Source organism: Channa argus, chromosome 13 (assembly GCF_033026475.1).
Source record: "Channa argus isolate prfri chromosome 13, Channa argus male v1.0, whole genome shotgun sequence".
Lineage (NCBI taxonomy): Eukaryota > Metazoa > Chordata > Actinopteri > Anabantiformes > Channidae > Channa > Channa argus.
In genome coordinates, this window is record NC_090209.1 from 9,776,647 (window position 1) to 9,800,767 (window position 24,121).

At 37.4% G+C, this 24,121-nt stretch overlaps 3 protein-coding genes across 4 annotated transcripts; 2 read left to right on the forward strand and 1 right to left on the reverse strand.

Moving 5' to 3' along the window:
- Positions 1-59: 59 nt before the first annotated feature.
- On the reverse strand, positions 60-7,515 carry wdr46 (WD repeat domain 46). Its single transcript, XM_067525729.1, has 14 exons — positions 7,428-7,515; positions 7,012-7,146; positions 6,492-6,572; positions 6,299-6,411; positions 6,119-6,206; positions 5,469-5,530; positions 4,386-4,490; positions 4,130-4,280; positions 3,197-3,432; positions 2,300-2,453; positions 1,625-1,772; positions 1,346-1,536; positions 624-737; positions 60-531 (listed from the first exon to the last, which is right to left on the reverse strand). Exons 1-14 carry the CDS (start codon positions 7,482-7,484, stop codon positions 412-414), a joined length of 1,755 nt encoding a protein of 584 aa, XP_067381830.1. The 5' UTR covers positions 7,485-7,515; the 3' UTR covers positions 60-411.
- A 2,768-nt stretch (positions 7,516-10,283) lies between these two features.
- On the forward strand, positions 10,284-14,581 carry LOC137139049 (cytosolic sulfotransferase 3-like). Its single transcript, XM_067525734.1, has 8 exons — positions 10,284-10,441; positions 10,751-10,889; positions 10,974-11,102; positions 11,300-11,400; positions 13,344-13,470; positions 13,665-13,762; positions 13,861-14,035; positions 14,111-14,581. Exons 1-8 carry the CDS (start codon positions 10,421-10,423, stop codon positions 14,221-14,223), a joined length of 903 nt encoding a protein of 300 aa, XP_067381835.1. The 5' UTR covers positions 10,284-10,420; the 3' UTR covers positions 14,224-14,581.
- Positions 14,582-18,526: 3,945 nt separating this feature from the next.
- Positions 18,527-24,091, forward strand: LOC137139048 (cytosolic sulfotransferase 3-like). 2 transcript variants are annotated; one of them, XM_067525732.1, is made up of 8 exons: positions 18,538-19,576; positions 19,850-19,988; positions 20,065-20,193; positions 21,086-21,186; positions 22,948-23,074; positions 23,182-23,279; positions 23,379-23,553; positions 23,629-24,091. In XM_067525732.1, the coding sequence occupies exons 1-8, from the start codon at positions 19,556-19,558 to the stop codon at positions 23,739-23,741; spliced, it is 903 nt and encodes a 300-aa protein (XP_067381833.1). In that variant the 5' UTR covers positions 18,538-19,555; the 3' UTR covers positions 23,742-24,091. The 2 variants fall into 2 exon arrangements, with proteins under 2 accessions (XP_067381834.1, XP_067381833.1); XM_067525733.1 differs by lacking the exon at positions 20,065-20,193 and having other exon boundaries at positions 18,527-19,576.
- Positions 24,092-24,121: the final 30 nt, after the last annotated feature.

A 24,121-nucleotide genomic window follows, 5' to 3' on the forward strand; every position in this document is an offset into this window, starting at 1 on the left:
TAGCTATTTACATATCATAATGTGTTGGCATGTTTTTCATTCAGGTGTGGCATACTGAATTCATGTTTGGTATTGCTTTTTTAAACATTTTATTAACATGAAGACGACAGATCAGTCACCAACATTTTGAAAACGAGAAGTGAAAAATGTTGGTCTGCAGAGAGGAGAACAAAAGACTTCACACAAATGGTAGTTGACACCCATGCTAGCCATGGCACAGTGCTTCAGGCTAGAGGCATTAATTAGAACCCAACATTGATTACAGATGAACTGGTATCCATTGGAATGGCTCCTTGTTAGCAGTCTATATGCAGAATTTCAGCAGTTCATATTTGTCATCTATACCAAGTGTAAAGGCCAGTCCTACAAAATGTAAATGGGCTTTGGGCGGAGCCAAGGCTTTCCCCTCTTCTATCTTTTGAATCTGTCCAAAGCAGATGTCTGGCCAGATAATGCTGCTTTCTTCTTTTCTTTCTCTTTTCTTTCTTTTTCCACCTTCATTTTGTCCTCCACTGTTTCCCTGATCACATCCTGCAGGATAAACAAGTTATGAGAGATGAGCCACACACTGCAGATACAGCAGCAAGATCCCAATATAATTTAATCAAATGTCAAGTACTTACCCTCTGATCCTCATGAGCTACCTGTCTTTTTCGCCTTTCAACACCACCAGCAGAACTACGGCCTTTCTTCTTATATTTGGGAACAAATTTTTCTTCGGCAAGTGGGTCAAAGCCCTGGAGAAGACAACATTAACTTGTAAAATAATATCAAGATTTTGTATTTTAAAATTGAAATGTATCTTAAAATCCAATAACATGCAAACAACTAAAATATCTAACACTTGCCGGAATCTTGATTTTTTTCCCCCAAACTTTAACCAGGGGCAATGTATGTGATAACGCAAATGTCCGAGCAAGAAGGCCCGGAGGTTACCCGATGTTTATTGTGTGAGCTCCCTAGTACAAAGTCTGGATTATGCGCATGAGTCTGTGCATCAATAGAGTAAACTGATCTGAACTGCGGATTTAAAAGTAAGTGAATGGTTGCACTGACAATATTTCTATAATGCGACTGTCACAGCATCTCTCTTTTTTTTTTTTACGCATATCTTCGATGTGTTGTGAATAAAACACTGTTTCCCACAGTACAAATTTTCGATCTGCCTTATTCCCCATTGAAAACTACCAGATGTTCTCCTGTGAGAACACTTCTGACTTGAACAATCTCCCACTGTGTGTTACATGTGTAAAATGACAACTCTAGGCTTTGTTTGGAGCTAATTCTCCAGGCATTGTCTGGAGCTTATATGTGAAAGAGGCTTAACATGTTTCCACACACTGACCAGAGCTTGGACCCTGTCTTGGTGCCTTTGCTGAAAGGTGGCATGGTCAACTTGTCCAAGCTCACTGGGGTCCAGGCTGATGAGCTCTGGCTGGATCTTCTCCAGCAGGGCTTTGACCTCCCACTCCTGCCTCTGCTTCGCACTGCGGTACGGATTTGCATCCAGCCCATCAAAGTTAGGCTCACCCGCACCTTTGAGGTTAAATAGAAAACATAAAGAAATGAGAACCCATTTGGTGTTCCTTTGTAGTTTAGATATGTAAATGAAACCAAGTCAAACCTGGCACGAGCATGCTGCTGAAACCCTCTCCATGGCCAACTCCTAGAACATCTTCAAAGGGACAAAAGTGCAGCCCCCAAACTGTTCCCTGAACTCTGTGAGCCATGTAGGGCTTAGTCACCGGAGTGCTCCACACATCCCTGTACACCTGCAATAGAGCTGGTTATTACAGACCCATATTAAGTGATATGTGAGCAAACAGTTACCAATATTGATGATTTCTTATGTATCCCATATTTCATTTATGAAACCTATGCAATGAAGAGAAAGTTAATGGCTTATTTATATCATCATAGCTAAGGCAATCACTAAACATATCAGCTTGTCTTTTATGTTTAGCAAAAAGATGATGCTATTGTCTAATACTGGAGCACTAACTTCCCATAGATTATTTTGCTTAATCATTGGTGAATTCATAGTAATATGTATATGCCTTGAAGAAAAATAGTTATACTCTATATAAATATTTGAAATTTTAGGCAATTCAACAATACTGTGGCATTCGTTTTTCAATATCTTGTGTCTTTGGTCTGCAAATTCTCATCTTAGTAACATTGTTATAACAGACAGTAAATCTCCAGGTATGTGCATTTAGAACAAACCATATCTCCAAATTTACTAAATGCATCACTTCCTGTGCTCTGAACTATTGTGCAATGTGAAGGTGATAATGACCTGAACAATATCCCCAGTGGCTGCAGACAGCAGACCCCTCTGACTCAGTGATAACGAGGAAGCTCCAGCAGGGAGGAAGTAGGATTTCAGAGGCTTGAAGGCTCTGATGTCATATACTTTCAGCTTTTTGTCCATGCCAGAGGTCACCATGTATCTGCCATAAGAAGAAACCATTACAACATATTGCCCTCTGGTGGAGATTAAGTTAACTATTCAAAATGTAATAGGTATTTTTCAGTTTTTTTTTCCTCTTTCTGTAAACTTGTTTGTCCCTAACCACCACTGTTTTGCCTCTCCACTAGTCTAACCCACACCTCCAATCAGGTTTCACTGACTGGACCCCAAGTTTACAATGTCCTGACTCATTTAGTTTTCTTATTGTCATTATAATACAGACTCACATACTTTTTACAACCTACGCTGTGTATGTTTACATTTTGTAATTATGACAACAATAAAATAATTTATGTGTTATTAGTTAAAATAATCTAAATATTATTAATGACAAGAGGTTTTACCCCCATTACTATGAAACTGTCTGTCTGATATAATTGCCAAAGTAATGAACAAATGGCAATTGTGCTGTTCCACATTACAGAGCAAATTTTCATTCATTGGAATATTCACTGGTACACATCAGGATCTAATTACTGTGATTAGTTTTGTATTCCCACCCCAGATGCGTTTAACCAAATTGAATACAAGACAATTCTATTGTGACGTTTCTTTCAGATAAAAAAAACTTCAAGAGAATTAAGCAAAGGAAAAACTGGACTAATTTTACAAGCTGCTCCACTGCTTTGAATCAGAGTGAATGAAGTACAGGTTTTAAATGCCTTGAAATAAAGGCAATTTTGTTTTTCTACATGAGAAATGTGCAGTCTTAAAGTTACTCACATCCCCGTCCTGTCTACAGTGACAGATCGCACGCCACCCTGGTGACAGAGCATTTTCACAAGGGCTTCTTTCTGGTTGGGTGACCACAGAGTGACTGTGCCATTGGGGTGTCCCAGATGGATGATGGCGTTATGAGGGTTCTGGCACATCACATCGAGTCGGCCAGTCTTTGTGCAGATGGCTGCCACCTCCTTTCCTACAGACACATCTAGGTACTGCAGAAAACTTGTAGCACTCTGATGAAAACATGGAAAAACAAAGGTTTGTCAGAGCTGTTAAAACGTTGAATTGATTTTCAGAATGTTTATTTTTACTTGATGCTAGATTAGGGATTTTCAAATTTTGAGGTGAAGGACAAGAGGCAAGCATTTTAAACCATGAAAATGTAGTACTTCTTTATTTTATCTCATCAACAAATATGCATTAATCCACTAAAGCCACAGAAAATGGTTCTCCCTATAAAGTAACTCCAAAATCAACCTGAAAATAATACAATTTAAAGTGTTCTTCAGCATAAAAGCAATCCAGCAGTAGTTTTCTATTCATCTGTGGGCACACTGCAAACAAAACATATAATAGCTAATATTGTACAGATTTACTTGTGTATCATATTTGCCAAAATTAAAACAAATGTTTCAACTTATTTGTATTTATACCTCTTAATAGCTAGCTTTAGTGGGGCGGCAGTGGCTCGGTTGGTAGTGTGGCCACCTACTGACCATAGGGTCGGACTTTCTTTCAGTGCCGCCCCGAAACCATTTCTATCTTAATGAGACTTGCACCCGATTAAATAAATTAAAAATGTAAGACACACCATTGTTTTACAACTTGTAGCACTCAACAGAAACAACCTTTCTGTTTCGGTAGTATGGTATAGTATGTATTTAAAATAAAAAAGCCTAAAAGTTATGAGAATCATTTTAATGAACCCACCGCTGTGGCTAGCAAAAAGTGGTAGGGTAGGAACTGCATACGAAGGACGTCATTGAATTTGCGGATGCAGTGAAGCTCTATTCCGTTGGAGTCGTAGATGTACAGCCACTTCTTCTGAGCCACTGCATACATTGTCTCACTGTGAAGCCACCTAAATAAAAGGCAGTTTACAATTGCTGGTAAGTGAAGCCAAGCTTTAAAGTATTAGGTTTTGTAGTTTTTGTTGAGTTGCACCATATAAGGTTGGGTGACTCACTTTACATCATTGACAGACTCCATCACGTTTATCTCACACATCAGCTGTTTGGACTGCCAGTCTATACAAGCGACATGGCCTCTCCTCCCACCAAGCAGCAGGTGACTGACATGAAGAAGAGCACAACAAACAGAAAAGTCCCGCATTTAAAAGAAAAAAAAATATTTTGATATCAACAAAAGGTTCAAATCACAGTGTGTTAAAAGGTCTTGCTCAGGATTTACCCAGAGATTTATCACCCGACTCTGCAGTTTTATTTTGCGTGTTCAGGGTTTCTGGGTTTTTTTTTTGGATCATGTATCTGTACTGTTTACTCATTATTAGAAACTTGAATATTTCACTTGTCACAAAAGGAAGAACACAGATGTTATTTACATCATGTAATGGCCCTGCACATCCACACAGATGTTACTAGCATACTACTAACAGTTACTCACAATACTTTGGACCAATAGGAATGATGAAAGATTAAGTTGTGGAAGTAATCTGGAAAACCCAGATTAACCAACCCAAATTGAATCAACTCCCTTGAGCTGGACGCAGCTGACTCATCAATAGGGGAAATGTAAATGTGTCCCTATACTGCAATAAAGGAATAAAAAAAATAAATGTCTACACACTTCCTAACAAATCAAATCAACGGCGTTCAGCTTGTCCCTTCAGGGGTCGCCTAAGTGGAACTTGTTACACATCTTGATTTGGCATGGGTTTTTTAAGTTGGATGCCCTTCCTGTCACAACCCTCCCATTTCACCTGGCCTTCTGCATCCCAACCCAATGCTCTACCACTGAGCCACCAGACACTCTTTACGCTCTTCCAACAAAATTTGACATCTGTTGGAATAAGAACTTTTACTGGGTAAGATTGTGGTTATTACACCATATACTACCTGGAGCTAATTTCTCCTACTGCTAAGTTAACTAATTACCATTAGCATTTTTACTTGTGGCAGTGTGGTGCTTTCAGCTTCCTACTAGTGCATAAACAATTAACAAACAAGATAAATGTTTGGGGATGTATACATCAATACCATGAAAGCAATCCTAAGACAAAGACTGAATACACTATGTGTGTGATACTGACCGTCCAGTTTTGCTGTAATCTACTCGATATGGCCCGAACTGAGACAGTTTCAGATTAAAATACTAAAGGAGGAAGATGGATAGAGAAAACAAATTAACAAAATTCATCTTAAATGTAATATATGAGTATATCTGGTATACAAAAAAAAACAATCAATCAAGTTACAAAAACTTATTATGAATATGTTTTTACAAGACTGACTTATGTCTTGCATATTATTTACATGACAAAAGAACATTTACTACAACCAAGAAGCATCTGCTAGCAGTTAAATTGCACTTTGCATAACTTGAAAGAGTTCTGATGTTTATCAACCCAGATAAAACTATTTAAAAATAGAAACTGGCTTAGTTTACAGTTACTCTGGATAAGAAGATTGTAACTGCTTAAGGTGACTATAAAAAACAAAGTAGAATGTTCAGAGTATAAAGAAATCCTAAGTAATGGAAAAACACTGGATAACTATCTGTTCATGAGTCTATCACACAAAAATCCTGGTGTGCCAACATGCCATAAGCCACTGCTCTCCAAATTTACTTTACATTTGCAGTGTGTCTAAAGTTACTAGTAGAAAATGGTATGTCTAGACTAAAGTAAATGATGACCTACACCAATATTCAACCTAAAACTAGATGAAAACAGAGACCCACCTTTGCTCCAGATGTTATATCCACAGCATCTGCAATATCCTCTTGTGAGATTGTACACGTGTCTTCATCTTCATCTCCCTCTAAAAAGCTGAGAATAAAAGTAAAGGCATCACAACCAAAAGGTTTTAACTCATGGCTTAGTTAGTTATTGTTTTCCAGGCAGTGTTTAGAAGATGATACCCTGCATCCTCTGGGAGAAGGAGGTCAAAACGGGCAGCTTGTTTCTGGGCCATTTCTGAAGCTTCTTCAGAGCGAATTATAATGTCTCTCAGCTTGTAATGCTCCCGGGGAGGCTACGACAGGACACATGTAGAAATGAGATACAAGGGGCAACAGCTAATTACACTAACAAGAAACAGTAACTAATACCTACTTTTTTTGTTTTTTCTTTCCTCTTGAACTTCTGCACCCTGTCTTCTGGAACAGGAGCAGGGCCGGGGAAAGGGTCCAGTTTCTGAGATTAAATTAACAACAGCCAGAAAAAAATTAACTGCATTTAGTTTACTAAACACAAGAATTAAGAAAAGATTTATGAAATATATTGGTATGGTAATGACACTAACAAAATAAAGTTTATTAGTTTGGGACTAGATTCATATGCACCCGATTGATACCAAATTCATTCTGCAGAACAAGAAGCTCTGCAACATCATGGAATTAGTTTGGGACTACATAAAGAAAAATACAAACAGAGAAAGCCTTAAAACAAAGACGTTTTCTTCTACCTGTTCTCAAATAAATATATTTTCTTTATCACACTCCTGTGTCAGCAGATAAACACTAACTGTGGCATTCATTTGAACTTTTAGTACTTTGCGGGGTATTATACATTTTCCCACTCCCTGAAAATCTGTGATGAGTTGAAGTTAAGCTCATTAATTTCATTCGCTCACCCCTGAAATGAAATTCTTTTCATTTGTGTGATGCTCTTCATGCTTTCTTTTCCTTTTTCCTTGTGGTTTTTCCCCCCTGTGCTGGAGACCTTGTTCGGTCTGTTCCACGTCGTCCTGCCAGTAACGAGCTGGAGGCTGTCAAGGAGAAGCAAACGGCGCTGTGTTAGCATTAGTGATTTTTAATAAAATAACAAATAGTTAAGTGTTTATTTCTAAATAATACCTCCTCGCCTCCACCACGGCTCTGTTGATAAGCGCTACTTAAATTAGCTGCCCGCTGCTAGCAACATAACCAACTATATTAACGTTGCTTCTGTCAGCTTAAAACGTCATGTTCTAGTCTGTTTACTCTGTCATTCCACAAGTATAATACGAGTGCAGCTATGTCCTCTTACTAATCATTAGTTCGTTGTTACCTTTTTCTTTTTACCCACGTGTGCATCCTTCACCGTTTGCTCGCCGGGAGTCGCCATCTTTGTTGTATACGTTCCCCAATTCCTGTGACTTTACGCACGAGCACGTCACTTCCGGTTTTACATTATTTTTGTCATCTTCATTATTTATGCCAACCTATGGCTGTCACCATAAGGATATTTTGTACTCCGTATCTCGTCCTAACTAGATACTTTTCTCGTTATAACAATAAAAACGAAATAATGAGAGTTCACTCGAATAGATAGAGGGTTAGGGTTTTCAAATAGAACAAAATACATTCTTCTTTTTCAACAACTCTTTGACAGGTTACTGGTTCAAAAACAATTTCTGCAGTGTGAGAAAAATTCCCCGGAACCTGATGTTTGCATTTGATATGATCTCACCAGCACAAAAAAAGCCCATTTACCACAAGCTGTAATGGACTGTGTTCTGACACCTTGTGGTCATATATAGCATTTTTCGTATGTTGATCCCTGTTCACTATGACATTAAAACTACCAGGTGGTTAATAAGCAAAATAGTGTCATAACAGGAACATAAATCAGTCAGTGTTTATCACATAACTTTCTTACATTTATGTATTTTTCATTCTCCCATTTTAGCTCGATGCTTTCATCTTGAGCAACATCTTGTATAAGTGTTAATTCCCTAATTACACCGTACCTTTTTGTTTCCTGGTTCACATATCAATTTTTTTATATGACAAGTTTTAGTTGATTTTTATGAGTTACCAAAATGTTTTCCCCCTTTGCCAGTCCCAGTAGTCTCAGTAATCAAGATATCTCCAGATAACTGTGTTTTCAAAATGTATTTAAATATTCTACCTGTTAAGTTATACTTTAATCTTCAGTTGGTTTAATATTAGCATAAAGCATGGAACAATTTTTTACTTTCCTCAGACTTTACCTAATCTATTGTAGAGCACCAATTCTAAACCAATTCTAAAAAGGAGAAACTTTGACAAGAGAAAAGCATCAGAAATACTGCGCAGACATCAGTAAAATCAGCATGTCAGTTGATCTTCACAAGGTATATCTGTGAATTATGTTTTTTGTTTCATTTTATATTGTGCTTTACTTTCCTACAGTTAACTTATTGGTAAGACTGTAATGGTGAACTAATGAGGACAGATTTCTGCCAGCCTTTTCACACATTTTAAAATGAATGTATAAACTATGTATTGTGTAGTTTGTTTTGCAGCTTTTAAAATAATCTAAAGATTTGTCACTTTCTGTTGGAAGTCTAACAATATCAAATGGTATGGACATTGTAATGCCAGATACATGCACTGTCTGTTTTTGAAAATACAGGGAAACAAAAGGGTGCACTATGAGGGCTGTCTGTTTTTGAGAATACAGGGAAACAAAAGGGTGAAGCCCATGAAAGCTGCAGAATCAAGAAGGGGCTGGGCTTTTATCAAATTAGGGAGTGAACCATTAAAGCAAAACCATTCACTGTGTTGTTACCAGTACTCGAACATAAGTTTAGCCTCCTTTCTTTCTTGTCTGAAAATTTCTCAGTGGTTTTCTGGTGAAAGTCAGTTTCAGTCATGAGTTTCTATTCCATTGACAGTGTGACCAATGTATTCAGTATTTCCTTGGGTCCTGGTCTTTCTAAGAAAGGTTTTAATGCTTTACAATGCTGAGAAGCATCATAGTATTGGGGTGAGGACCTTTAAGAGATCTTGTACTGATCAAAGCCTTCCTCCTGCAGCAGGGTGGCACTGACAAGGTGGTCTGTGAAGGAGAAGTGCTCCCTGGTGTGTTCCAGTCTGGTATCACAGACAAACAAACTGAACAACCTGAACATGAAAATTTGTGTTATGTTGTGATGACAACATAATATATATAAATATTTTTCTTTCATAATTTTAAAATGTAGACTAATATTTGATTAATCAGTTTCAAATGTTAAAGAAAGAAGTTAACGTTAGGCTCATAGCACTTTTTAGATGGCTGTAACTACTTTTTCCATTTGGATTTTTCCGAAATGTGTAAAGACAAACTCAACTTTTCTTCAGCTCTACATCTTATGCAGTAATAAATTGGAGCTGCAGGGCTGCAGCAAAGGTTGGACTGAAGAAGTTATTGCTAGGTTGGACACAGCCCGAGACAGGAGGTCAGAAACATTAAAACCTTGTCTCTTGGCTCAGGGTCACCACTCTCTGCACCTTTGGAGAAACCTAAAGCTGCCAGTTAGAACAGAGGTCACTTGATTGTCATAAGTTCATAGCACCATAGGAATTTTATTACTTATAAATCTAATCACCACCACTGTACATTAGACTCAGCTGACAAGAAGCTGATTATCAGCTCTTTGTTCGGACAAAATTAGGTGGGGTAAGGGCCAGAGAATCATATGTTAAGTTTCTGACACATTTGGTAGATATTTGTAGGACCTTTCTATTAAGCCAAGGGATCTGTCCGGAGTAGATATAGAACAAGAACTCTGATAACAATAAGTGTTTGTGTGAGTGTTTTTTTTTTAATTCCTTACTGACTATTATTTTTGATACTATGCCAAATCTCTACACATACTTCCCCATATTCTCCAGTACAGAAGGGACTAGTGTTAGATGTTGCAAGCATTTTGAGTTGAAAGTGTGCATGATGTGGAAACAAATCCCAAGAGTAAGGCATTGTTTCAATGTGTATGCAGTATGTTGGAGCTGAAAGCTTTTAATATAACCTAAAGATTTGTCACTTTCTGTTGGAAGTCTAACAATATCAAATGGTATGGACATTGTAATGCCAGATACATGCACTGTCTGTTTTTGAAAATACAGGGAAACAAAAGGGTGAAGCCCATGAAAGCTGCAGAATCAAGAAGGGGCTGGGCTTTTATCAAATTAGGGAGTGAACCATGAAGGCAGTGTTATATAACATGCAGAGAGCGGAAGGAAAAAGTCTGCTAGTTGTCGAAAAACTTCAGTTGTAGTGTCAGGAATACAACTTGGACACAAACAGTGATCAGCATGTCTCTTGAGTTTGGAAAGGTATGTCTGGGAAATTAATTTTACTTTCTTTTTTCAATTTACAGTGTGCTTTACTTTCATGAAGTAAACTCATTTTTAAGCCTGTAATGTTGAACTAATGAGCACAGATCTCCAGCTTGTACACAAGTTTTTAAAAGATTGTATAAGCTATGCAATTCAGTTGCTTTTGCACAATTGAAGAGTTGAACTTGTCTTTTCCTGTAGAAAACTTTGTGAATATTATTTTCCCCTCAGTCAAATTGCTGCAGTTTGTTTCCTCTAACACAATGATCATATATTTTTTATGATTATTTATCTTTTGTTCAAAAGATGGATTTACCCCCTCGACCAGAGCTGTTTGATTTCCACGGTGTCTCAATGACTCACTATTTTACAGACAGCTGGGAGAATGTCCAAAACTTTAAGGCCAGGCCAGATGATATTCTGATTGCAACATACCCAAAAGGAGGTCAGTCCACACACATGTTGTTCAGTGCTCAGTGTGCATGAATAGGGGAGGAGTTAGGATTATCTTTTTTTCCTTCTTTTTAAGGAACCACATGGGTTTCCTACATCCTTGATCTTCTGTATTTTGCTAAGACATCTCCAGAGCGTCAGACATCCATCCCCATCTATGACAGAGTACCTTTCCTGGAGCTATACATCCCGTCCGTGTTTTCAGGTTGGACAGACGATCAAACACACTCACTGTGTTTCGTGAACACACATCACAAACATAAAAACACAAGTAGATTTTCTATTTTTTGCTTTCATGTGGTTATTTCTAACAGGACATTGCATTTACCACTATAGCATTCAGCTATTTAATGCCTTTTCGAAACTGGTTTTGCTAAGTCTATCTTAACCTCTTTTACATAGGAAAAGATCTTGTGGAGGGGCTCTCCACCTCTCCTCGCCTAATTAAAACTCATTTCCCAGTCCAGTTTGTGCCAAAATCTTTTTGGGACCAAAACTGCAAGGTCAGTAGCCTGTGTGTTATTTGCCGTATCTTTGGGTTTGATCCCAAGAAAGTGAGAGTAGATGAAAAAGAAAATGAGAGTAGATGATCCTGATGTAGTGCAACTAATCAGAACTGGTTTAATTACACTAGTAACTAAATTACATGTTCAGGAAATATCCCATTAGGCTAATCATTTAAAAGAATTCTCTTTTTGCTAATCTGTCAGATTATGTGGGTCCTGATTTTAAATTGGATGAAATTGGGTTAAATTTCTTTGAGAATCCCCACCTTTGTATACATTGTTGCAGACCAAGTACGCCCCTTCATGGAACTGGGGCAAAGGTGAGAGAGTGCCCTTAAGGTGCTGTACAGTAGAGCAGTGAACTCTGAGTTATCCTTAAAGTATAGCAAACAAAATAAAATACCCTCCAAGTGCCATCTATTATGGATGTGGTCTCTTACCAAATATGCATGTTTCTGTGGACTGACTGGGGCTCAATGAATGTATCAATAGCCCTTAACATTGTTTTGGCCGCTGCTTCTCAGGCAGCCTGACTCTGCCACTGATGTTTAAGTAGGTGGTAAGGTGGATGTGGTTGCATGTACAGGATATACAGCTTGTATTTTAAATGCAAAATAATTTATTAAATATACATTTAGCACAATGTAAGTTTAATTGTAAGAGGGCCAGCCATTCAACCCATTGTGGATGTGCAGACATATCAGCATCGCAGATGAGGCAGATGGAGGTTGTGTCATCTGCAAATTTCCGTTCTTGACATAAAAGTTACTGGACTTTTGTATAGAGGGATAAAAAAGTAGAGAAGAGGGTGCTGAGAGGTGGGAGCAGGCATAGGTTGGTAAAACTGGTCTATAGAATCTCACCTATTATTGTGTTGAAAGCTGAGCTGACGTCCAGAAACAGGATGCTTGCAAAAAGTCCCTGGGGAGTCAAGGTATTGCAGTGTGTGGTAAAGTCCAATGCTGACTGCGTTATAGAATGGCTTGTTTGCCCTGTAGACAACCTGCAGGGGGTCCAGCTGGGAGTTTGTGATGTCCTTCAGGTTGGCCAACTCCAGTATCTCAAAGCACTTCATCTCTCAAAGGGCAAAGGACTTTATGACTTCAGATATCAGGATGACTGGTCAGTATTCAGTTATTGCGCAATGTCGGATGAATAGACTGGACCTCCCACAGCTGTGAAGATTTTTTGATCCATGTAAAAAAAGGGCTAGCATAGACTATCTGGCCCCACAGACTTCCTGGTCTTTTGTCTGTAGTTTTCATTAACTATTTTGATATTCTTTGTCAGTGTTTTTCTGGCTTAGTTGAACTGCATTCTGTCTCCTTCTCATTAAGCCTTCTTATTTACCTAACAGAACTGCTTGAGTCTGGCTATAAACAAGGGCAGACACAACTTTAAACAAAACTTTTGCAAACCTTCCAGCATTTGTGAAGGTCAGTGAAATACTATGGGCTGTCACATGTACAGCAGTCACTCTCTAGTGAAAGCATTACATTACTGAACAAATAAAACAAACTATACAACAGAGCCTAATGCATCTCTTCATGGGGCCATCTTAATAGCCGTGTGAGGCTGGAGTTTGTTGTGAGAAGTAATGGATTCTGAAGCTAGTGTGCCACTATATCTGTGGTAACGAAACCTGTACAGGCTTGTATTGTGTTATGTGTTTTATTTGTTTTTGTGGTTGTTTGTACAGTTAGATAATGACACTAATGTGATCTTTTTAAACAGCTATGTTAAGGCACCTAATTAAGCTTTGAGGGGTGTAAATACTAAAGATGGCTGGATATGTGGCTGTTAACTTCCAATAGCAATAGTCTTTCACCACCAGAAAGACTGTGGTGAAAAAAACTACAACTTTAACGATATAAAACTTTGCTAACTGTTATGATAATTTGATGTTGTTTTCTAAACATTCAAGTGTTTTTTTCATGCAGATAGTCTATGTGGCCCGCAATGCCAAAGACAACATGGTGTCCTATTTCCACTTCGATACCATGAATCAGATTGAGCCAGATCCTGGAGACTGGAGCAGCTACTTCAGGAGATTCATGGAGGGAAAGAGTATGAAAGAGTAGATTTTTTCTTGCCTTGTACCTCACTTGTAAGTTGCTTTGGATAAAAGCGTCTGCTAAATGACTAAATGTAAATGTATGAACTAAGTCATAAAGTTGTTCTTATGGAGCAGGGTTGACCAAATATCCTCCAGATTACTAATTACTGTAATTTGGTTTTCGTGTTTTATTCTTTGGCCTCAGTTGTGTATGGATCCTGGTACGACCATGTGAACGGCTGGTGGAAGAAGAAACAGACTTATTCTAACCTCCATTACATGTTCTTTGAAGATATGGTTGAGGTAGTTGTTGTTCTGATGCTCCTCCTTTTCGCAATTTTCTAAAACTCTCTTCTAGATGTTAATAATGCAATAATAATATTTGATAATTGTATTTCCAGGATACTGAACGGGAAATAAACAAACTCTGCAGCTTTCTTGGTTTGTCACTTTCAGCAGAGGAGAAGAGACAAATTTCAGGTGGAGTGCAGTTTGACAACATGAAAAACAACAACATGGCCAATTACTCTACAAACCCAGTTATGGATTTCAAAATTTCTCCCTTCATGAGAAAAGGTAGAGTCAGCAATATTTAAAACTGACATTTTACAATCTGCTTAAACATGTAACTGATTCTCTGTGGTCCTGCAGGGAAGGTTGGTGACTGGAAAAACCATTTCACTGTGGCGCAGAATGAAGAGTTTGATGAAGACTACAAGAAAAAGATGAAGGACCCCTCACTTCAGTTTCGCACTGAAATCTAAACATCACTGGAGGTGTTAACAGATGAAGATGGGTCCATGACTGAGTAGACATACTGTATGACACTATTGTGAGAAAATTAAATGCCTCAAATGTGATAGCAAAGATGTGCAGAGTATCATGCTGCGGATGTTATATGAGTTAAGGCTATGAACTACATTTTAATCAAATGAGCAACATAACTTGAATATATCTGTCAAATAGAGACGTATGTTTAGTAAACAAAGATTCAACATGCAAATAATATTTAGGTAAAGGAAATATGTAAGTTTAGTATCACTAGTTAGTAAGACATATTACCCAAAAATTTGTTACTCTCACTCTTTACCAGAAATTTGAATAAAGAGCATATTCCAATTATACTGACTACACCGTATAGTCTTTAAGACTCTTTCACTATGTAATGTGTGTTACAATATATTTAATATGATCTCACCAGCACAAAAAAGCCCATTTACCACAAGCTGTAATGGACTGTGTTCTGACACCTTGTGGTCATATATAGCATTTTTCGTATGTTGATCCCTGTCCACTATGACATTAAAACTACCAGGTGGTTAATAAGCAAAATAGTGTCATAACAGCAACATAAATAGTGTCAGTGTTTATCACATGATTTTCTTACATTTATGTATTTTTCATTCTCCCATTTTAGCTGGATACTTTCATCTTGAGCAACATCTTGTATAAGTGTTAATTCCCTAATTACGCCGTACCTTTTTGTTTCCTGGTTCACATATCAATTTTTTAAATGAAAAGTCTTAGTTGACTTTTAAGCATGAGTTACTAAAATGTTTTTTTCCCCTTTGCCAGTCCCAGTAGTCTCAGTAATCAAGATATCTCCAGATAACTGGGTTTTCAAAATGTATTTAAATATTCTACCTGTTAAGTTATACTTTACTCTTCAGTTGGTTTAATATTAGCATAAAGCATGGAACAATTTTTTACTTTCTTCAGACTTTACCTAATCTATTGTAGAGCACCAATTCTAAACTAATTCTAAAAAGGAAAAACTTTGACAAGAGAAAAGCATCAGAAATACTGCGCAGACATCAGTAAAATCAGCATGTCAGTTGATCTTCACAAGGTATATCTGTGAATTATGTTTTTTGTTTCATTTTATCTTGTGCTTTACTTTCCTACAGTTAACTTATTGGTAAGACTGTAATGGTGAACTAATGAGGACAGATCTCTGCCAGCCTGTTCACACATTTTAAAATGAATGTATAAACTATGTATTGTGTAGTATGTTGTGCAGCTTTTAAAATAACCTAAAGATTTGTCACTTTCTGTTTGAAGTCTAACAGAATCAAATGGTATGGACATGTTAATGCCAGATACATGCACTATGAGGGCTGTCTGTTTTTAAGAATACAGGGAAACAAAAGGGTGAAGCCCATGAAAGCTGCAGAATCAAGAAGGGGCTGGACTTTTATCAAATTAGGGAGTGAACCATGAAGGCAGTGTTATATAACATGCAGAGAGTGGAAGGAAAAAGTCTGCTAGTTGTCGAAAAACTTCAGTTGTAGTGTCAGGAATACAGCTTGGACATAAACAGTGATCATCTTGTCTCTTGAGTTTGGAAAGGTATGTCTGGGAAATAAATTTTCTTTCTTTTTTCAATTTACAGTGTGCTTTACTTTCATGAAATAAACTCATTTTAAGCCTGTAATGTTGAACTAATGAGCACAGATCTCCAGCTTGTACACAAGTTTTTAAAAGATTGTATAAGCTATGCAATTCAGTTCCTTTTGCACTATTAAAGAGTTAAACTTGTCGTTTCCTGTAGAAAACTTTGTGAATATTATTTTCCCCTCAGTCAAACTGTTGCAGTTTGTTTCCTCCAACACAATGATCATATATTTAGGCCACGGGGTGGCTGTAGCTCAGTTGGTAAGGCAGTTGACCATTGACCACAGGGTCAGTGGTTCAATCCCTGCTCCCGGCTACAAGTCGAAGTGTCCTTGGGCAAGACACTGATCCCCAAGTTGCTCCCGGTGGGTCAGGTGAGCACCTTGCATGGCAGCCACCGCCATCATAGTGAGTGTATGTGTGAATGGGTGAATGGGAAGCTACATTGTAAAGCGCTTTGCATAAAAGCGCTATAGAAGCGACTATTTACCATTTACAGTATTTTGTATGATTGTTTATCCTTTTAAAAAGATCGTTTTACCCCCTCGACTAGAGCTGTTTGATTTCCATGGAGTTTCACTGACTCACTATGTTACAGACAGATGATATTTTGATTGCAACATACACAAAAGCAGGTCAGTCCACACACATGTTGTTCAGCCCCTAGAATGTGTATGAAGAGGGGAGAAGTTAGAATTATCTTTTTATTCCTTCTTTTTAAGGAACCACATGGGTTTCCTACATCCTTGATCTTCTGTATTTTGCTAAGACATCTCCAGAGCGTCAGACATCCATCCCCATCTATGAGCAACACTACTTGAATATATCTGTCAAATAGAGACGTATGTTTAGTAAACAAAGATTCAACACGCAAATAATATTTAGGTAAAGGAAATATGTAAGTTTAGTATCACTAGTTAGTAAGACATATTACCCTAAAATTTGTTACTCTCACTCTTTACCAGAAATGTGAATAAAGTGCATATTGCAATTATACTGACTACACCGTATAGTCTTTAAGACTCTTTCACTATGTAATGTGTGTTACAATATATTTGATTCCCCCCCCCCAAAAAAAGTCAAAAGTTAGCTTGAATAACGTGATCTCGATTTTGTACTTGGGTAAGAAAATACATACTGTCCCGTGGCCGAATTAAAGAGTTGGGCCAGAACCAGGCCCAGGGTGGGCAGCTTTATGCGTAGACCGGTTGGGGTGAATTGAGAAGGAAAACAAGCAGGAACAAAACATTGGGCAGGTATTTTTTCAAACTCTAGGTATCACAAGTGGACCTGCAGCCTACAAAGCCCCAATGGTCAAGCTGAACCATTTGGGGCTTTGAATGTAAGGAAAAGGCTTTTAAATTCTATACTAGATTTTATAATGAGCTAATAAAATAGAAATATGGTCTCTCCCCCTCGATGGTGATCAGTCAGTGATCAGATGGTTTCTAATCTTGTCCAGCACAAACATGATTTTGCATATTTCAACTGGCTTTGCACTGCAGGCTCACTTGTAAACAGGTTTACCCAATTGTTGAATGTTTTTGTGCAGAATTGAAGCAAGCTACATCCTGATTGGAGAAAACTTGGAGAATTCAACCTAGGGAAAAAAGGAATAAATGCCACTCCATTCTTCACTTTCAACAACTCTTTGACAGGTTACTGGTTCAAAAACAATTTCTGCAGTATAAGAAAAAGGAACCTGATGTTTGCATTTGATATGATCTCACCCGCACAAATAAACCCCATTCACCTTAAAGTGTAATGGACTGTGTTCTGACACCTTGTGGTCACATATATCATTTTCTGTATGTTGACCCCTGTCCACTATGACGTAAAAATTACCAGGTGGTTAATAAGCAAAATAGTGTCATAAGAGGAACATAAATAAGTCAGTGTTTATCACATAACTTTCTTACATTTATGTATTTTTCATTCTCCCATTTTAACTAAATACTTTCATGTTGAGCAACATCTTGTATAAGTTAATTGCACTGTAGCTTTTTGTTTCCTGGTTCACATATCAATTTTTTACATGATAAGTTTTAGGTGATTTTTAAGCATGAGTTACCAAAATGTTTTTTTCCCCTTTTCCCCAAAATTTATTTAAATATTCTACCTGTTAAGTTATACTTTACACTTCAGTTGGTTTAATATTAGCATAAAGCATGGAACAATTTTTTACTTTCTTCAGACTTTACCTAATCTATTGTAGAGCACCAATTCTAACCAATTCTCACTCAGAGACTCCAACATATAACTGTGTAAGAGATATTTTGTTGAGATTTTACTGATATGACTGATTTGTCTGTTATAAATTCATCATTACTTACATCATTACTTCATTACATCATTACAACTTTACTTCATAAAGTTGTTAAAAGATAATCATAAATGTTTTATAAACCAGTTTAATGTTTAGTTGAAAGTATGTAAATGAAAATCTTTGTGTAAAGGTTTTTTTTGATGTATGTGTCATATTACCAGAGTTCAGTAAGGAGCATACTTCTGTCGTTATGGATCAGTCTGCAGTCTAACGGCTCGGTGGCTATGCAGCCCGTTACACAGCAAGCTATGATGCATTGTGTTTATATCCAGCTTTAAAAGTGTCCCATGCTGATCCCTGTGCATCTCAGCATTAAAACCACCAGGTGGTCTTCTCTGGCTTCCGTCTCTGAGTTGTTAACACCTGTCCTGACCCTGTCCCGGCCCGGATTCTGCCTCCGAGTCGGCCGACATCAAACCATCGCTGGGCCTGCCCCCCTGTCGGCTGTCATCCTGCCTGTTGCTGCTACCAAGATGGCCAACAGTTCACCTGGTCCTGAGCTGGGCCAATGCCTTGCCAGTTCCTGGTCCCCAGCTGACCGGTGTGTCGTCTTGCCCAGGGCCATCTACCTCCATCCATGGATTTAATAACATGTTATTGTGCAAAAGGGCTTAATGGATTAATCTCCCAAACATGATTTCTCTTAGGGACAGGCACTATATAAGCTTATAAACATCTCAGCTGAGTCGAATCACAAGTGGCAATAACGGGAGGACGGGTGGTCAAGTTAATCGCCTGGACCACCTGCTATGACCAAATGTTTCACTTAGGACAAAACTTTAAAAGAAGAAGAAATCATATTCTTAAAACTACTTATGCGAAAGCAGTTGGAGCAGTGTAAAAGACAGTATGGAACTTGTAGTATAGTTATATTTTAAAGTCCTCATCAGCTTATTTATAATCAGTGCATATGTTTATAGCACATCTTACAGTTTCATTTTGCCTTCATTTTGTCAATGTAAAATGAGTCAGAAAACTAGACCAACACAATCTACTAATGACACAAAGATTTGCAATCTATTGTGTCTTTAATGGAAGACACTGATTTACATTCACAATGCCAAAGGAATATATAATTCAACTATTTGATTTTGGCCTTTCTTTGGCAGCAATGATGCCAAAGAAAAACTTCCAGCTAAGGAAGATTGTAAGGAAAATGTTTACCAGATAAATTAAACATTTACAGTTCGCCTGGATTATGTAATTTAACCTTTGGATTTATGAGGCCGGGCTTTCATCACATTGAGTGTGCCCCTGAAGCAGTGTTGTATAACATAGAAAGATAAAAAAGCGGAACATAAAGGAAAACAACAAAAGGAAAAACTTTGACAAGAGAAAAGCATCAGAAATACTGCGCAGACATCAGTAAAATCAGCATGTCGGTTGATCTTCACAAGGTATATCTGTGAATTATGTTTTTTGTTTCATTTTATATTGTGCTTTACTTTCCTACAGTTAACTTATTGGTAAAACTGTAATGGTGAACTAATGAGGACAGATCTCTACAAGCCTGTTCACACATTTATGTATTTCAGTTACTTTTGCACACTTTTGAAAAGTTTAACATGTCTTCTTTTCTTAAACAACTTTTTGAATGTTATTTTCCCCACAGTCAAATTGCTGCAAAATGATCTTATATTTTTTATGAATATTTATCTTTTTTTCAAAAGATGGAATTACCCCCTCGACCAGAGATGTTCGATTTCCACGGAGTCTCAATGACTCACTATTTTACAGACAACTGGGAGAATGTCCAAAACTTTCAGGCCCGGCCAGATGATATTCTGATTGCAACATACACAAAAGCAGGTCAGTCCATACACATGTTGTACAGCTCCTAAAGTGTGTATGAGGAGGATTATCTTGTTTATTCCTTCTTTTAAAGGAAGCACATGGATCTCCTACATCCTTGATCTTCTGTATTTTGCTAAGACATCTCCCGAGCGTCAGACAACCATGCCCATCTATGACAGAGTACCTTTCTTGGACATGTACATCCCGTCTGTGTTTTCAGGTTGGACAGACAAAACACACTATGTTTCATGCAAAAGAATAAAAAAAGTATTATTACTGCCTATCAAAAGTAACTTGTTGCATTACTCATATTATATTTAAGAGTAAGAGTTTGAAAGATGGCTGGAGAACAGTGGCCAGAGAAAAGTAGTCAACAGTGGACATGGGCAACATTTCATCCACCACATATGCAGCCACAAGCTTCATTAGTTCTTTGTTGCTTTTTGTAGCCTGCTGTTGATAGTTAAAATCTAGTTTCAGTTGTTTACCAATTGACTGACTATAACTATCTTGCACGGCCACAGAGGGTTCATCTTAGTTGGGCTGTATCTCCACAAGCTTTATATTGTTGTGATCACTTTGTTTCAAGAGGTTAGAAGTCATGTTTGCTACGGTGGAAAGTATATTACCACTACCTGCACACAATTGAAATCTGAAAATAATGTTTTCATTATCTTCCATACTGACAAAATCCAAGTAATGTGAATATTTCCAGCCACTGGCTGTAGATACTACCATCTTTCATTCCAGCTTACTGCTTATGGCTCTGCTAATAGGTATTTCAAATCCATATTTGCCACGATGACACCGAAGGTAATGTAATAAGTTATTTTCAGACGGAGTAACTAATGTTAGAAATTTTTATTTCGTCCTTTTTTTTTTACACTAGTTTTTACTGGAAACAAGCTTTAAAGCCCAAACAAACATACAAACACCATGAGTTGGTTTTCTGTTGTTTGTTTAAACGTGAGTAAACTTTACAATTGTATGTGAAAGGTTCATGTAGTTTGTGTTATGTTTCTAACAGAACATTGTATTTACAACTGTGGCATTCAGCCATTTGATGCCTTGTAAATTGGTTTTGCTAAATTTAACTTAATCTCGTTATATAGGAAAAGATAAAGTGGATGGGCTCTCCACCTCTCCTCGAATCTATAAGACTCATTTCCCGGTCCAGTTTGTGCCAAAGTCGTTTTGGGAGCAAAACTGCAGGGTCAGTAACCTGTGTTTTATTTGCACCATCTCAGTATATGATCACAAGAAAATCTGTGGATCATCCTGATATAGTGCCACCTATGAGAAAAGACTGTTTATTTACACCATTAACTAAATTACAAGTTCAGGAAATATCCTATTGGGCTAATTATTACAATAAATCAGCTAAAATCTCTTCAAAGTTCTCTAACTATCTGTCAAATATGTGTTCTTAACAAAACCTCCAGTATTGATCTACCACAAAACTGAAACCACTGACAGATGAAACCCTAATTGACCTTGGTACCATGGCACCTGTCAAGAGGAGGAATATATTAGGCAGCAGGTTCAATGCCACTTTTTAAAGTTGATGTGTTGGAGGCTGGAAAACAGAGCACATAAAAGTCCAAGGAAGAACAATCTATGAATCAATAACAGGGTCATGGTTGCATGGTGATGATTTACATGGTGAGAAGGGAGGCCCATGTGTTCAGATCCTACAGAAAAGCTACTGGAGCACCAATTGCTGAACATTTTAATCCTGGCCATGATTGACAGGTATCACACAATGACCGCATTTATGTACACTTAAGTAACCAGGTTCCTGGAAATCCACATATACATGCAGCAGAAGAGGCATCTGGTTTGCTCCACCTCTTATTTTGGAAGGATGGCTCACAGAGTTTAACTGTGTAGTGATAGAAAAAGCTGCTTTCTAAGTGTTCTTCTTTTGGCTGTGTTCATGTTGCAGCAGAGTGACATCATATGGGGAGAGAAGAAAAAGGGAAGCGAGATACACACAGCTGATCCACAGGAATAACTTCTTGAGTTTAAAAAATCTGCCGGGAAAACGACTTTAAAATAGGTCATGTCAAAGACCCATACACAGGAACGAAGCAAGAAAACTAGAAAATGTGAATATGATCTGTTGAAATACAGTATTTCAATAGAACATCTGAAAACAGTGCAGGTGTACAGTGCAGCAGGTCTTGTTATCTTGAGTAAAATTATAGCTGTGTTTTTTATTTTGTTCTCTACTGTGTAGTGAGTGATTGAAAAAGTGTAAGAGTTTGACTACAAGATTTGTTGTTTGAGGGAAATCTTTGCTTTTGTTTCATGTTTTTTAATATTTTTTTAGTGTAAGAGTACATCTGAAGTTAAACTCCCAGCTGTTAGCAGTTGCTGCTGCTGAGAATGTTGTGGATAGTGGGCTCACTGGACACAGAAACAAAACATATGAATGTTCAAATACATGTACAATAACCAGATAAAATAAATGAATTTGCTTTCACCATCTGCAAACAACAACATTTTAAACCAGGTTGTATGTGTGTAATGTCATGGAGATACGTGAAAAAAATTCAAAGCATATCAGAAGAATAATCTGATCACAACAGTTTTTCAAATGACCGAAAATTGTTTAAATAAATGAAAAAAAATGAAACAACGGTAACACAATTTTGGAATGATTACAAATTGAAATCAAAAGAGTAATTGATAGCCTGTGTCACAATTTGATTATGTAGATGAGGAAAAAACAGCCTAAGATGGAAATATTTAAGTTGATAATATATCATAACAAACCTCTTGCTTACCTAAGAAGCTTGCTGGTAGGTGTTTATTTTTTTTCTATAGAGAAATGGAAACTTTAAACAGTTGTGCTATGACATGAAAAATATAAAATGTCAGAATGTGATGTTGTGCCTCCAGTTACTATGACAAACTTCAAACAATGTTGATGTGCTGCTGGTCCGCTGATAATTTGTCTTTTCTTATGCAGATAGTCTATGTGGCTCGCAATCCCAAAGACAATGCTGTGTCCCTTTTCCACTTTGATCGCATGAATATGATTAGGCCAGATCCTGGAGACTGGAACAGCTACTTCAGGAGATTCATGGAGGGAAAGAGTATGTATGAACTAATAATGGAGTTCTAATGGAGCAGAGTTGACCAAATATCCTCCAGATTACTAATTACTGTAATTTGGTTTTCATGTTTTATTCTTTGGCCTCAGTTGTGTATGGATCCTGGTACGACCATGTGAACGGCTGGTGGAAGAAGAAACAGACTTTTTCCAACCTTCATTACATGTTCTACGAAGATATGGTTGAGGTAGTTGTTGTTCTGAGGCTCCTCTTTTTCACAATTTTCTCTAATCTCTCTTCTAGATGTTAATAATGCAATAATAATATTTGATAATTGTATTTCCAGGATACTGAACGGGAAATAAACAAACTCTGCAGCTTTCTTGGTTTGTCAATTTCAGCAGAGGAGAAGAGACAAATTTCAGGTGGAGTGCAGTTTGACAACATGAAAAACAACAACATGGTCAATTACTCTACAATCCCAGTTATGGATTTCAAAATTTCTCCCTTCATGAGAAAAGGTAGAGTCAGCAATATTTAAAACTGACATTTTACAATCTGCTTAAACATGTAACTGATTCTCTGTGGTCCTGCAGGGAAGGTTGGTGACTGGAAAAACCATTTCACTGTGGCGCAGAATGAAGAGTTTGATGAAGACTACAAGAAAAAGATGAAAGACCCCTCACTTCAGTTTCGCACTGAAATCTAAACATCACTGGACGTGTTAACAGATGAAGATGGGTCCATGACTGAGTAGACATACTGTATGACACTATTGTGAGAAAATTAAATGTATTGCCTCAAATGTGATAACAAAGGTGTGCAGAGTATCATGCTGCTGATGTTATATGAGTTAAGGCTATGAACTAAATATTAATCATATGAGTAGCATTATCTGAATGTATCTGTCAAAAGAGATGAATGTTTAATAAACACAGATTCAACACGCAAATAATTTTTAAGTAAGAGACACATATATGATATTGTATTTACAACATATTACCCCAAAATGTGTTACTCTTTGCCAGAAATATGATTAAAGAGCATTTAGCAGTTTTATTGACCTCACTGTTTATTCTTTATGACCTT

Excerpts from the sequence above, each read along its gene's own strand:
- LOC137139049 (XM_067525734.1), top strand. The coding sequence starts at position 10,421 with ATGTCTCTTGAGTTTGGAAAG. Across the intron at positions 10,890-10,973 it reads TGCAACATACCCAAAAGGAG|GAACCACATGGGTTTCCTAC; the intron begins GTCAGTCCACAC and ends CTTCTTTTTAAG. Across the intron at positions 14,036-14,110 it reads TTCTCCCTTCATGAGAAAAG|GGAAGGTTGGTGACTGGAAA; the intron begins GTAGAGTCAGCA and ends GTGGTCCTGCAG.
- wdr46 (XM_067525729.1), bottom strand. The coding sequence starts at position 7,484 with ATGGCGACTCCCGGCGAGCAAACGGTGAAGGATGCACACGTGGGTAAA. Across the intron at positions 6,207-6,298 it reads CTTCTCCCAGAGGATGCAGG|CTTTTTAGAGGGAGATGAAG; the intron begins GTATCATCTTCT and ends TTTTATTCTCAG. Across the intron at positions 3,433-4,129 it reads ACTTTTTGCTAGCCACAGCG|AGTGCTACAAGTTTTCTGCA; the intron begins GTGGGTTCATTA and ends TGTTTTCATCAG.
- LOC137139048 (XM_067525732.1), top strand. The coding sequence starts at position 19,556 with ATGTCGGTTGATCTTCACAAG. Across the intron at positions 19,577-19,849 it reads TGTCGGTTGATCTTCACAAG|ATGGAATTACCCCCTCGACC; the intron begins GTATATCTGTGA and ends TTTTTTCAAAAG. Across the intron at positions 19,989-20,064 it reads TGCAACATACACAAAAGCAG|GAAGCACATGGATCTCCTAC; the intron begins GTCAGTCCATAC and ends CTTCTTTTAAAG.